The sequence below is a fragment of the Nicrophorus vespilloides genome, unplaced genomic scaffold, assembly GCF_001412225.1.
Source record: "Nicrophorus vespilloides isolate i.1.1-1 unplaced genomic scaffold, Nicve_v1.0, whole genome shotgun sequence".
NCBI classification, from domain to species: Eukaryota; Metazoa; Arthropoda; class Insecta; order Coleoptera; family Silphidae; genus Nicrophorus; species Nicrophorus vespilloides.
Genome location: NW_017098570.1, coordinates 1 through 14,283, shown reverse-complemented (window position 1 = coordinate 14,283; position 14,283 = coordinate 1). Strand labels below are relative to the sequence as shown.

The 14,283-nt window shown below is 29.1% G+C and overlaps 6 protein-coding genes across 6 annotated transcripts; 4 read left to right on the top strand and 2 right to left on the bottom strand.

Moving 5' to 3' along the window:
- Positions 1-1,797: 1,797 nt before the first annotated feature.
- LOC108562765 (pupal cuticle protein C1B-like) lies at positions 1,798-2,262 on the bottom strand. Its single transcript, XM_017921189.1, has 2 exons — positions 2,192-2,262; positions 1,798-2,132 (listed from the first exon to the last, which is right to left on the bottom strand). Exons 1-2 carry the CDS (start codon positions 2,201-2,203, stop codon positions 1,845-1,847), a joined length of 300 nt encoding a protein of 99 aa, XP_017776678.1. The 5' UTR covers positions 2,204-2,262; the 3' UTR covers positions 1,798-1,844.
- A 3,190-nt stretch (positions 2,263-5,452) lies between these two features.
- On the top strand, positions 5,453-5,861 carry LOC108562767 (pupal cuticle protein C1B-like). Its single transcript, XM_017921192.1, has 2 exons — positions 5,453-5,476; positions 5,541-5,861. The coding sequence occupies exons 1-2, from the start codon at positions 5,465-5,467 to the stop codon at positions 5,826-5,828; spliced, it is 300 nt and encodes a 99-aa protein (XP_017776681.1). The 5' UTR covers positions 5,453-5,464; the 3' UTR covers positions 5,829-5,861.
- Positions 5,862-8,597: 2,736 nt separating this feature from the next.
- LOC108562764 (neuropeptide-like 4) lies at positions 8,598-8,991 on the top strand. The gene is made up of 2 exons (XM_017921188.1): positions 8,598-8,669; positions 8,728-8,991. The coding sequence occupies exons 1-2, from the start codon at positions 8,658-8,660 to the stop codon at positions 8,989-8,991; spliced, it is 276 nt and encodes a 91-aa protein (XP_017776677.1). The 5' UTR covers positions 8,598-8,657.
- A 1,741-nt stretch (positions 8,992-10,732) lies between these two features.
- LOC108562768 (cuticle protein 16.5-like) lies at positions 10,733-11,268 on the top strand. Its single transcript, XM_017921193.1, has 2 exons — positions 10,733-10,906; positions 10,965-11,268. The coding sequence occupies exons 1-2, from the start codon at positions 10,895-10,897 to the stop codon at positions 11,256-11,258; spliced, it is 306 nt and encodes a 101-aa protein (XP_017776682.1). The 5' UTR covers positions 10,733-10,894; the 3' UTR covers positions 11,259-11,268.
- A 1,048-nt stretch (positions 11,269-12,316) lies between these two features.
- LOC108562763 (cuticle protein 16.5-like) lies at positions 12,317-12,710 on the top strand. The gene is made up of 2 exons (XM_017921187.1): positions 12,317-12,364; positions 12,426-12,710. The coding sequence occupies exons 1-2, from the start codon at positions 12,353-12,355 to the stop codon at positions 12,708-12,710; spliced, it is 297 nt and encodes a 98-aa protein (XP_017776676.1). The 5' UTR covers positions 12,317-12,352.
- A 1,008-nt stretch (positions 12,711-13,718) lies between these two features.
- LOC108562769 (cuticle protein 16.5-like) lies at positions 13,719-14,134 on the bottom strand. The gene is made up of 2 exons (XM_017921194.1): positions 14,087-14,134; positions 13,719-14,026 (listed from the first exon to the last, which is right to left on the bottom strand). Exons 1-2 carry the CDS (start codon positions 14,096-14,098, stop codon positions 13,733-13,735), a joined length of 306 nt encoding a protein of 101 aa, XP_017776683.1. The 5' UTR covers positions 14,099-14,134; the 3' UTR covers positions 13,719-13,732.
- Between the last annotated feature and the right edge of the window lie 149 nt (positions 14,135-14,283).

Sequence of the window (14,283 nt, the reverse complement as noted above, 5' to 3'; positions counted from 1 at the left end):
AATAATTCTATTCCGTAAATAAATATAACAATAACTAACAATTGAAGCACATTATTTAATAACTTTTTAAATTAATTTTTATTGAGTCAAATTTAAATAAAATTACCAACAATAAATGGATATTTCAAACTGGTAATTTTTATATAATTAATACTTTTCCAACTGTGATAAAATTTCGAAATTCATTGAAATATTTATTATATCGTTTTTCAGAGATTTTTACTAAGCTTCAAATAATTTTTTTTTGATAATTTAAACTCATATATAAATCAGTTAAATCATATTATAATTATCTTATTTTTTTGCCTGAAATAAATCGTCATATCTAATATTTATTATTATACTATAGTTTTTATTTGTTTTGTAATTTTACTTACAAATATTTTGAGATCATTAAAATACGCTTTAAACTCGCTTAACGAGTTTAATCCGTTCCAAAATTTCCGGATTTTTACTCGTATAGTGAAACAAATTCAAAAATACACATAATATGTGTACACAAGTTTTAAAAATGATGTAGCTGGCACGAAATCCGGGTCTTCTCTTCTTATCGTCACTCGTTATGCGAATCATTTTTCCTACATCTCATTTTGCTCGTTATGCGAGGTGCTCGTTAAGCGATGTTCCACTGTACTTGATTTAGCAACAAATTTAGAAAAAATCGTACAATCTGGAAAAACAAACATTGAAGAAAATAGAGTATTTAATATAAGCCTAAAGAGTTTCCCATAATTGTAAAGTAGTTTCATGTTAGAAGTTATTATATGATTATTTTATAGAGATATTAGTCAAATTGAGAAAATTAGATTAATTAGTTCAATTAAGAATGTATAGTATTTGGAAGATTATAAGGTTTAGTCTTTATTTTTTATAGGATTTTTTGTAGTAATTTTAAATTGTTTGTAAAATTTGACTAAAAATCAAAAACTTTGCATGTTACATTTTTGTTGAGTAAACGAAATATTACTTATTAATATAGAATATGTACAAATACAACAATTGATATGGTCAATATCAAAACTTTTGTGTATTGTTCTAAATCCTTATGAAATTCCGTGACTGTCAAGCTGATATTATTGTATTGAATGAAAATTGTATTATTATTTTTTAAAGAAAGTAAGGACAAACTGAAGAACATAAAACGTTTAAAAACTAATACAAGACTTGTTTGTTTAAATATTAATAATTACTATTGAACACTAATTATATTATTATATATAATACTTAACTTAACATTAAGAAACTTATTTTAAATTGCAATTAAAAAAAAAATCTTCAGCAGACTTAGACAATAATTAATTGTTTTCGACAACTCGAACAGAAAATATTCAGATAATTGTGAAGTTTACTGGTAACTTATTTAAATAAAAAATAAAACGTCTTTTGAACTAATCTGTATGAATTAAAAGACACACAAAAAAAAATGAGAAGAAAAAGCTAATTTTGCAATGAATAATTCAAAATCTGTGTGAAAGTAATAACTAAAAATAGTTTGCGAATGTTCAAAATCATATTAAATTAAATTCTCTTGAAAAACAAAGAGGTGTAAGTTATTTTATAAGAATAAGATAATGTGTCTAAACTTACACGAATAAAAGTCTCGAGACCTGATGGAAATACTAATAAATTATAGATTTATAGTTGAATCATAAATTTCAAATCTAAATATGTTTCAATTTTGTTATTAGTTTATATGTGACTGTTTCAATAAATATTTATTATTGAAATTGAATTTATTTATACTGTAATATGCAATAGTTGGATGGTGGTAATAAATGATTGATGTACAAATAAGTTTCAGAGTTATTTAGTCTTTATTTCATTCCTGGATTTCGTGGATGTTTTCAGTAGTATTTGACAATTGGTGCGGTGTACGGAGAGTAAGCGGAGTAAGCGTACGGTGAAGCGTATCCAGCGGAGTAAGCATAAGGAGATGCTACGTATGGAGCGGCGTAAGCGGTCTTAACGATTGGGCTGGAGTAGGCGGCGGAGTAAGCCAACGGTGAAGTGTAAGCCAATGGCGAAGTGTAAGCCAATGGAGCACCGATCAGAGGAGCTGCAGCCAGAACACCTGGTTTAGCTTTAGGTTCGGGATCGGCGAAGGCTACAGCCAAAAGAGCGGCGAATACGACCTGTAAATAGATTAAATTAACAATTTCATCGTTATTACAAACAAATGCTGAAGACTTACGTATTTGAACATGTTGATTTGGTTTGGTCGTTTGATTGCTAAGATCAAATTGATGACTTTGCCTCGGACGCTTCGAGTTTTTATACTTTGTAAAGCGGGTGGGAGAGGAAGGTCCGAGTTCTGGCCTCGTCTTGGTAATGAAAAGTAAAATGGGGGGAAATGGACAATTACTCAACTATTGACAAAACCGGGTTGCAGCGACGAGACATTTGCTGGAGAATTTCATTCGCATTCCTTCACGACGCACCGCATCGTATTCCATTGCAATTGTTTGCATTTTATTGCATTTAGAACATAGTTCAATATAATAAACGAAAGAAAAAAATGTAAAGTTAAGCTTTTTTCATATATAATTAAAGAGTAAGTAAATAGTGTTCATTAAACCTTTACTGATATTTATTTATTTCTACAATTTAGTTGTATAACAAAGAACGCATTTGTAGAGTATTTGTAAAAAAAAATGGATCCTAAATCCACAACTGAATTTCGAATTCATCAATACAGTGGGACCTCACTTAACGAGTACCTCGAATAACAAGTAAAATGAATTGTAAGAAAAATGATTCGCTTAACGAGCGACGTTTTGCATATCGAGTGACGATGAGAAAAGAAGTCTTGGATTGCGCGCTTTCTACATCATTTTGAAAACTTGTGTACACATATTATGTGTATTTTTTAATATACAGAAAACCTCGCTTACCGAGCACCTCGCATAACGAACATTTCACTTAACGGAGCAAAATGAATTTTAAGAAAAATTATTCGCTTAACGAGCGACGTTTCGCATATCGAGTGACGATGAGAAAAGAAGTCTTGGATTGCGCGCCTTCTACATCATTTTGAAAACTTGTGTACACATATTATGTGTATTTTTGAATATACAGAGAACCTCGCACCTCGCATAACAAACATTTCACTTAATTGATTCGCTTAACGAGCGACGTTTCGCATAACGTATTTATATATATATTAATTTAATTAATGTAATAATATACAAGTAATTATTAATATTTAAACAAACAAGTCTTGTATTTGTTTATAAATTTTTTATGTTATTCAGTTTGTCCTGACTTTCTTTAAAAAAATAATAATACAATTTTCATTCAATAAAATAATATCATCTTGACAGTCATGAACATTTCATAAGGATTTATAACAATACACAAAAGTTATGATATTGACTATAGAATTATTGTATATATACATATTATGTATTAATAAGTAATATTTCGTTTACTCAACAAAAATGTAACATGCAAAGTTTTTGATTTATGGTCAAATTTTACAATCTTTAAATTACTGACGACTTTAAAAAAAATCCTATAAAAAATAAAGACTAAACCTTATAACCTTCCAAATACTCCATTTCCCTAATTTCTCTATAAAATAATAATCCAATTTCCATTCATTACAATAATATCAGTAACTCTTTAGCTTATCTTAAATACTCTATTTGCTTCAATGTTTATTTTTCCAGATTACATGATTTTTTCTAAATTTGTTGCTAAATCAAGTACAGTGGAACATCGCTTAACGATCATTTCAATTAACGAGCAAAATGATTTATAAGAAAAATGAGTCGCATAACGAAAGACGACGAGAAAAGAAGTCTCGGATTGCGCGCCTGCTACATCATTTTCAAAACTTGTGTCATCTTTGTTTAACCATTGTTATAATATATAAATACACTATGTACGCTTTTTTATATAAACAAATATTAAAAGAATAAAGAGACCTCCATTAAGTACCCGAATTGATACAAGTAATATAAACAAATATAAACTCACTTTACCGTGTGAGAATTGGAAAACAGTTCTTAGTGTTAGTGGTCATTCTAGTTGCATCTTAGTGTTGTTTGTGATCACAAAATTTGCAAACTTATGTTAACACATGTTATTTGTGTTTTTTGTGCAAAATTTAATAATACTTGCATGTCTCCGAATAAAAAGCCAAAGAATAGAAAGAACCATAGATATGAAAAGCAAAATCATTAAAAATCTAGACCAAATTATACTTTCCTTACATTACATGACATTACTTTATATGGGAAACGTATTTCACTATACCAATATTTTACTATACGAGAAAAATCCGGAAATTTTGGAACGATAAGCGAGGTTCCACTGTATTTACAAATTGTAAATTTGCCAACTTCACTAATCGCCTAAACGTAATTGCAATTCAATTTGCGTAAATACATTCAATGCTAAACATATAATATAGAAAACAAATTGATTAATTAATTATTAGTTTCTTTTTAACTTAATTAATATTCAATTATTGAATTACGTATGCAAAACACATATTGAATACGTATAAATTATTGTATAACTAGAAGCCAATGTCCTGCGTTAATTGTTGCGCATCGAAATTCCAGTTTCATTTTTGGTATGTTGGGCAATTGGTCATTGTTACGTCTTTCATTAACGCTGCAAGGTCACGGCTTCTGCTCATGTTTATGCAATCGATGATCCATTATAATCTTATAATATCCAAGGAAAATAAAATCTTTTTAGATCTTTTAGCCATCGTTTTTATTGATCAATATCAATTCAATTTTATTCAATCATTCATTTATTTTGAATATATAGTAAAACCCCGCTTAACGAGCAAAATAAATTATAAGAAAAATGACTCCAAAATGGAGTTTATATAGGGAAAATTGTTTTACTATACAAGTAAAAATTCGGAAATTTTAGAATGGATTAATCTCGTTAAGCGAGGTTTCACTGTATATTACAATATTGTTGCTTCTCTTTTAAACGTTTTTATTCACTTAAAATATACAAAATATACAAGAAGAAGCAAATTTATTTGAAACTTATTTCATTCAATATAGTTTTACTAATAATTTGTAAATAAAAAAGTTTAATTTAATTTATCTCGAGCTTAAGTATTTTATGTACAGATAATCCAAATTTTATGATTTTTCAATTATACAAAGAGAAACTGTTATATTATCATATTGTATGGTTAAAATTTTCATTATTTAAGATTATTTCTAATTAAGTAATTTAATTTTATGTGTGTATTCAAAAGATCAATATTATCTTTATGTTATTTGAAGTTGAAACATGAGAAATAAATTCGTTGTTAATACAATACAATATGAAAACAAAAGTTGAGCAAGTTTTTCACGACTGCAGCAAGGCCACACTCCGCGTCGTCTCATTCCTCCCACTTTTCAAACATTTCCAAGAAGTATATAAACTCATCGCTTTCAATCGAACCTTATCATTTTGATCTTATCAATCAAATAAACCAAACTGCAATATGTTCAAATACGTAAGTTTCCATTATTGTTTGTAATTACTGTAAACTATTCATAATTTTTATAATCTATTTACAGGTTGTTTTCGCCGCCCTTTTGGCCGTTGTCTTCGCCGCACCAGAGCCTAAGGCTAAACCAGGTGTCTTAGCTGCTGCTCCTCTGATTGGTGCTCCATTGGCTTACACTTCGCCATTGGCTTACACCTCACCGTTGGCTTACTCCGCCGCTTACACCAGCCCAATCGTTAAGGCCGCTTACGCCGCTCCATACGTAGCATCTCCTTATGCTTACTCCGCTGGATACGCTTCTCCATACGCTTATTCTGCTTACTCTCCGTACACCGCACCAATTGTTAAATATTACTGAAGACATCAACAAAATCAAAGAATGAAATAAAGACTCAATAACACTGAAACTTGTGCATATATTATTACCTTATAAATATTATATATCCTTAATATAACATATTTTAATAAAATTTAAACTGATTGAATATACAGAGAAGGTAAACTAAATCTGTAAATAATTTCAAATTTAACAGAGATTTAGAACAATACACAAAAGTTATGATATTGACTGTATTTATACATATCCTATATTAATTTCAACAAAAATCTAACATCTATTTTTTTTATTTTTCATTAAATTTTACAATTTTAAAATTATCCTATAAAAACTAAAGTCTAAATAATCTTCCAAATACTATACATTCTTAATTGAACATAGAATATGAAATAAATATATTCAATTTTCTATTATTTGTTTCTAAATCTTTATTCGCTCTAATTTTGCCTCGATGAAAATTATTTAAGTTGGCAACCAAACTCAATTTGTTCAAATCCACAATAAATATATAATTTTCAAAATAACAACACCATTGAAATGAATAACTGTATGCAACTAAAAGTAGTGATTTTAATTAATTAAATTGGTAACTATATTTTCTTTAACCATATTCATAGCAATTATACATTTTTCAAATATTCATAATATTATATAAACCATATAATTTTAGTAACCATAAACTAAAAAAGATAGTAACTTTAATTAATTAAGTTGGCAGATATATTTTCTTTAACCAAATTCATAGCAATTATACAATTTTCAAAATGTTTACATCATATAAATTAGGATCCATAAACAAAGAAATATAGTAAATTTTAATTAATTAAATTGGTAGTTATATTTTTTTTAATCATTTTCATAGCAATTATTCATTTTTCAAATATTCATAATATTGACACCATATAATTTTAGTAACCATAAAGAAAGAAAGATAGTAACTTTAATTAATTAAGTTGGTAGATATATTTTGTTTAAACAAATTCATAGCAATTATACAATTTTCAAAATGTTTAGATCATATAAATTAGGATCCATAAACAAAGAAAGATAGTAAATTTTAATTAATTAAGTTGGTAGTTATATTTTCTTTAACCATTTTCATAGCAATTATTCATTTTTCAAATATTCATAATATTGACACCATATAATTTAACCATTAACTAAAAAAGATAGTAACTTTAATTAATTTAGTTGGTAGATATATTTTCTTTAACTAAATTCATAGCAATTATACAATTTTCAGAATGTTTACATCATATAAATTAGGATCCATAAACAAAGAAAGATAGTAACTTTTAATTAATTAAGTTGGTAGTTACATATTCTTTAACCATTTTCATAGCAATTATTCATTTTTCATATATTCATAATATTGACACCATATAATTTTAGTAACCATAAACAAAGAAAGATAGTAACTTTAATTAATTAAGTTGGTAGCTATATTTTCTTTAACCAAATTTATAGCAATTATACAATTTTCAAAATGTTTACATCATATAAATTAGGATCCATAAACAAAGAAAGATAGTAACTTTTAATTAATTAAGTTGGTAGCTATATTTTTTTTAACCAAATTCATAGCAATTATACAATTTTCAAAATGTTTACATCATATAAATTAGGATCCATAAACAAAGAAAGATAATAATTTTTAATTAATTAAGTTGGTTGTTACATTTTCTTTAACCATTTTCATAGCAATTATTCATTTTCCAAATATTCATAATATTGACACCATATAATTTTAGTAACCATAAACAAAGAAAGATATTAACTTTTAATTAATTAAGTTAGTAGATATATTTTCTTTAACTAAATTCATAGCAATTATACAATTTTCAAAATGTTTACATCATATAAATTAGGATGCATAAACAAGAAAGATAGTAACTTTAATTAATTAAGTTGGTAGGTCATACCAATTATACAATTTTCAAAATGTTTACAGCATATAAATTAAGAACCATAAAAAAGGTGGATAGTAACTTTTAATTAAGTTGGCTACAAATTTTCAAACCAAATTCATATTAATTATAGAATTTTCAAATATTCAAAATATTTACACTATATAAATTAATAAACATAAGAAACTCAATAAAAGCCTGAAACATTTACATTAATTTTACAAAAATAATATTTAAAGTAGTTGTACACTCAAATATTATAACTGTCTATTTACTACATGTTAACAGGGTTGTTAATCACCCATTAATATGCACGTTGTTTAACTATTGTAAGAAATTAAACATAAAATGCAATCATCAATTATATCCTTATGATTTATCTAAATAAAATGTCTTATTATACTTTCCAAGTATGTCCAACCAAATAAGTTTAACGATTCTAACATCCGCAGGTGTGTCATACTTTTTATCTAGTTAGCATGTATTAATATGTATATTTCCCTCTAGTTAATATTAAATTCGTTTGCTCACGGCTCAACTATTTCGCGACAATCGCCAAACTCGCAAAATGCAAAACGAAAATAGTTTACATAACGAAATTTAAATCATTTAAAATTGAACAACAAGAACGCACGCCTGTTTTATTTATAAACATTCCGAAACTCGACTTTCTTGTCTTTGTCTTGTTGTTTTTTAACACTTTTATTCGCGAGCCGAATACAATTTAAATCAATGCGAATTCCTTGGAGAAGGAAACGAAAAAGTGTGCGTGTGTTCCGACGCTTGCGAAACTGGATATTGTCCATGCGTTTCCATTTCTTTCGTTTACCGGAGGTCATCACCGCCGTCATCAATTCCCAAACAGTATATAAACTCGAAGACGGTAAACGGAAGACATCAATTTGATTTCAGCAATCAAAGCATCCAAGAAAAATCCATCGACATGTTCAAATACGTAAGAATTAAAGAATTGGTTTGTCTATCATATACTAATTTTGTCTTTTTGTTTTCAGGTTGTTTTCGCCGCCCTGTTGGCCGTAGTCTTCGCCGCTCCTGAGCCTAAACCAGGTGTTCTGGCTGCTGCTCCTTTGGTTGGAGCCCCATTGGCTTACACTTCACCGTTGGCTTACTCTGCTGCTTACACAAGTCCACTCATCAACTCCGCATACTCTGCTCCATATGTGGCATCTCCTTATGCTTACTCCGCTGGATACGCTTCACCGTACGCTTACTCGGCTTACTCTCATTACGCCGCTCCACTCGTCAAATACTATTAAAAACAGGATCAAAGACTACGACTACATTTTTAAGCAAATAAAATACTGAAAAACATATATTCGCATTTTACTTAATTCCATTTACTCCTTAGATACAATTGAAAAATCATTCCAAATTTGAATCTACATAAATTAAAACCTATATTTGTTGCAAAACTAACCTAAAAACATGCATTATTTAAGTTATGACACATGTCAACTACCAATTTATAAATATTTGCAGAATCACTTATAAAAAAAAATCTAGTAATATAAACTTATCAACTATATAGAATAACATTTATGCACATGTAAATCTACATTACATTTATCAAATCTATGTAATTACATATTCTAAATAAATTTAGTAACTTATGATAAATAGTTATTCACATGTCTGAAATATTTACTAAAATCCCAGTTTTAAAATCAATTTAAAAAATATTCGAATAATGAAGAATTAGAGAACTTAATATAGTGAAAATAACTCACTTAAATTGACTCAAAATCATATCTCTCGGAATAATTAGTTAATAACGACAATAAAAAAATATTAAATTTATTTGCATATTACATTGATTGATTGTATAAGGTTCAAATTTAAATAGGAATTTAGTTTGTCGATTGCATTCACATAAGGAGCCTCGACCTTGCGTGCTAATGAAACAATGACCTAATCTAATAAAAGAAAATTGTATAATGCAAATTGTTTTCTTTTTCTATTGCATTTTCTTAACCAAAATTGATGAATTTTTACACATTTCAGAAGAGCAGTTTTTCGACTTGCAAAATTCTTCCTTCTAAAAGAACAAGAAAATAATTTTCTGTAATATTTAGATATTTTTTTTCATATTTTACAAAGTCTCATTTCTCAAAAGAAAATAATCCTTAATTTAAGTAATTAAATATTAAAACAAAAAGGTACATAATGAAAAAACAAATGAATGCAGTGGTGATGTTTGATGAAAGTTAACCAAAAGTGATCAATTTCGTTTATATATTTTAGATAATAAGAGGAATATGGTAAATGTTCAAATTTTAACCTCAAGTCGATGATCAATAATGCTGAAAAACTTTTAACAAAAGCAGATACTTCTATTATTAATGAGAATATAACTAGTACATGAACTTTCACTTTTTTGTCAAGAATTAATCTAATTGTAAAATAATAACAAAACAAGAAATGTAGGTCATTTTTAAGTATATTTAATAACAATCAAAACACATATTATACCTGTAAATAGTACAAGACATCAAGGTCTTAACGCTCATGACATTCATTCATAAAAACGTTAATGAAACAACATTAAAAAGAAAAAAAAACTATAAACAAATCATTGTCATTGCGTAAAAAGATCGTGTTGAAGATTTAATGTATTCTCTTGGAAAATAGTCCTTTTCTATTTGAAATTTTCATGTAAATGATCGTTTTGTAACTTGAACTAGAAATGAAGAACGATTCCGTGCCATCCGCACGTCGCGTATTACGTTAAACGTAAACAGTCTAGACAGCGTGCCTCGATTATTACGAGGAATACATTTCTAGAATCAAGTCTCAATTTTGTAATTCCACTGTCAAACAAAACAACAACAAAAAGCAAAGGCTAAGCAGAAAACAAAAGAAGAACTGCACGATGTTTCTTAACGCGTTTAATATGGAAGCGAGGTAAATTCTGGAAGATAATCATTCCGTGTTTTGTCCGACCGGTTGCGCAAATGGTCATTGTAACAATTCTTTCATTGCTAATACTGCGACGCGCGAGGTCGCGTCCTTTTGGTTCGTCGCACGATGCACCACCACCACCTCCTGCAATGGTGTAACGGTAGCAGAACCACGTTTTGCGACATCGAATTTCGGGTATAAAACCACGGCGAATGAGTCAATCAACATCAATTTGATCTTCAACAATCAAACAAACACATCATGTTCAAATACGTAAGCACTCTATCATTTATTTAAAACTAAATGATTTATTACTATTTTATCTTTTTAGGTTGTATTCGCTGCTCTTTTGGCTGTAGCCTTCGCCGATCCAGAACCTAAGGCTAAACCAGGTGTCTTGGCTGCCGCTCCAGTCGTTGCTGCTCCCTTGGCTTACTCTGCTGCTTACACGAGTCCGCTTGTCGGTGCTGCTTATGCTTCACCGTACGTAGCATCTCCATTGGCTTACTCTGCCGGTTATGCAGCTCCAGTTGCTTACTCCGCTCACCCGGCTGCCTATTCTGCTTACCCAGCAGCCTACTCTGCTTACCCAGCTTATACCTCACCGATTGTCAAATATTTGTAAATAGAAACTGAACCGAAACAAAAACAATAAAATGAATTACGAAAATACGTACACTGTTTTTTTTTTCCCATTTACCCCAATTTCAAATTAGCAAAATATATTATATTGATTTTTTGTAATGTTTTGTGCTAAATATGGAACTTTTGTACAACAAAATCATACAAAAGTGTATATAATTAGAGTAAAACTTTTTCAATATTTTGAGGGTATAATAAACTATATACGGAAAGAAACTGTTATTTGCGATTTCATGCAAGTAACAGTTTCTTTCATTATTAAGACACAATATTTTGTGCAAATTACATATGTTTTCTGTACAGCACGGATATTTGTAACTTGGCCGATTTCTTTCATTCCAATGGGGAAAATGGTCAAAACTATCAGAAATCAAAAAATTATCAAATCAAAATTTATAAACGATTTCTTATGTTTAACAATTATTCTCAAATTTGTGAGATTTTCAATTAATATACAATGGAACCTCGCTTAACGAGTTTAATTCGTTCCAAAATTTCCCGATTTTTACTCGTATAGTGAAACATATTCAAAAATACACATAATATGCGTACACAAGTTTTAAAAATGTTGTAGTAGGCGCGCAATCCGGATCTTCTCTTCTCATAGTCGCTCGTTATGAGAAACGTTGCTCGTTAAGCGAGTCATTTTTCTTACAATTCATTTTGCTCGTTAAGCGAAATGTTCATTATGCGAGGTGCGAGTTAAGCGAGGTTCCACTGCAACCCATTTTCTTTAATATTCAAATAGATATACTAGATACAAAACCGACAGGTTGGTTTATTAAATTAACATTTTAGAAAATATTAGCAAAAGTGATTTTAATGCATTTTAATCAAAGCTTTAATCTTTTGCGATTAGTTAGGAATGTGCACTATTACACTGCAATTGTTACGAATGTGTCACTAGATTATTATTATGTAATTCTCGAAATAAATTTTATTTCAATGCTACTATTTTGAGGACGCAACGACCGACGTCTCTCACTTTCAATCACGTACAAATTCACACAGTATATAAACACAGTGAAACCGATGCAAAGACATCAATTTGATCTTCAACAATCAAACAAACACATCATGTTCAAATACGTAAGCACTCTATCATATATTTATATAGCCAAATGATTTATTAATATTTTCTTTTTTTTAGGTTGTATTCGCTGCTCTTTTGGCTGTAGCCTTCGCTGATCCAGAACCTAAGGCTAAACCAGGTGTCTTGGCTGCCGCTCCAGTTGTTCCTGCTCCATTGGCTTACTCTGCTGCTTACACGAGTCCGCTTGTCGGTGCTGCTTACGCTTCACCGTACGTCGCATCTCCATTGACTTACTCTGCCGGCTATGCAGCTCCAGTTGCTTACTCCGCTCACCCGGCTGCCTATTCTGCTTATCCAGCAGCCTACTCTGCTTACACCTCACCGATTGTCAAATATTTTTAAATAGAATCTGAACTTAATCAAGAACAATAAATTGAATTGATAAAATATTACATGTATTTTTTATATATTATTTTTCCACCTAGATATAATATTGATTAAAAAAATCAATTAAAAATCAATATTAACTGAAATATGAAAATGAAGTAACCTTTTAATAAACAAAATATATGTTGGCATTATGAAAATCGTGATTTGAACTATAGTGTATTAAAAAAAAATGCAAGTAAAATATTTTATGTGATAGAATATGGTAATAATTTTTATTATTTTATTAATTGAAAAGCTCACAAATTTGAGAAAAAAAGGTTAAATATAAGAAATCGTTAATAGTAGTAGTAGTAGTAGTTAATAGTAGATATCCCCAAATAATGAAATAGGTCAAGATACAAATATCCAAGCTCTACAGAAAAAAAAATATATAATTTGCACAAAATATTGTGTCTAAATAATGAAAGAAACTGTTGCATGAAATCGCATATAACAGTTTCTTTCCGTATAAAGTTTATTATACCCTAAAAATAGTTTTACTCTAATTATACATAATTTTGTATGATGTTGTTGTATAATGTTTCATATTTGGCACTAAACATTAAAAAAAATCAAGTTATTCTAGCAGCTACATAAGATGAGATTAAAGTTTTTATGTACCACTGTTTTTAGACAAAAAAAAATAAAAAATTCTTTCGGTTATGTGTTCAAAACTTGATTAAAGTATAATTTTTCCAATAATCTATAGTAATTATACAATAACAAATACTAAAAAATACTCATTTCCATTATTTTTCCATTCATTAAATTATCAAAGTTATTACATAATTTCCTGTTTTGGACTGCTTTAAAAACTATGATTGTTTTTATTTATACATTCAAAATGATATAATTTACTTTTCTCCATTAATTAAAAAAAAAATCAATGCCTTATTTATGTAAACAAAAGAATTGGGTATATAGAAGATAGTTAATAATAGTGTACGTATTTTCTTAATTCATTTTATTGTTTTTGTTTCGGTTCAGCTTTTTTTTTACAAATATTTGACAATCGGTGAAGTGTAAGCTGGGTAAGCAGAATAGGCTGCTGGGTAAGCAGAATAGGCAGCCGGGTGAGCGGAGTAAGCAACTGGAGCTGCATAACCGGCAGAGTAAGCCAATGGAGATGCGACGTACGGTGAAGCGTAAGCAGCACCGACAAGTTGACTAGTGTAAGCAGCAGAGTAAGCCAACGGAGTAGCAACGACTGGAGCGGCAGCCAAGACACCTGGTTTAGCCTTAGGTTCTGGATCAGCGAAGGCTACAGCCAAAAGAGCAGCGAATACAACCTAAAAAAAAAAAATATTAATAAATCATTTACCTATATAAATAAATGATAGAGTGCTTACGTATTTGAACATGATGTGTTTGTTTGATTGTTGAAGATCAAATTGATGTCTTTGCATCGGTTTCACTGTGTTTATATACTGTGTGAATTTGTACGTGATTGAAAGTGGGAGACGTCGGTCGTTGCGTCCTCAAAATAGTAGCATTGAAATAAAATTTATTTCGAGAATTACATAATAATAATCTAGTGACATATTCG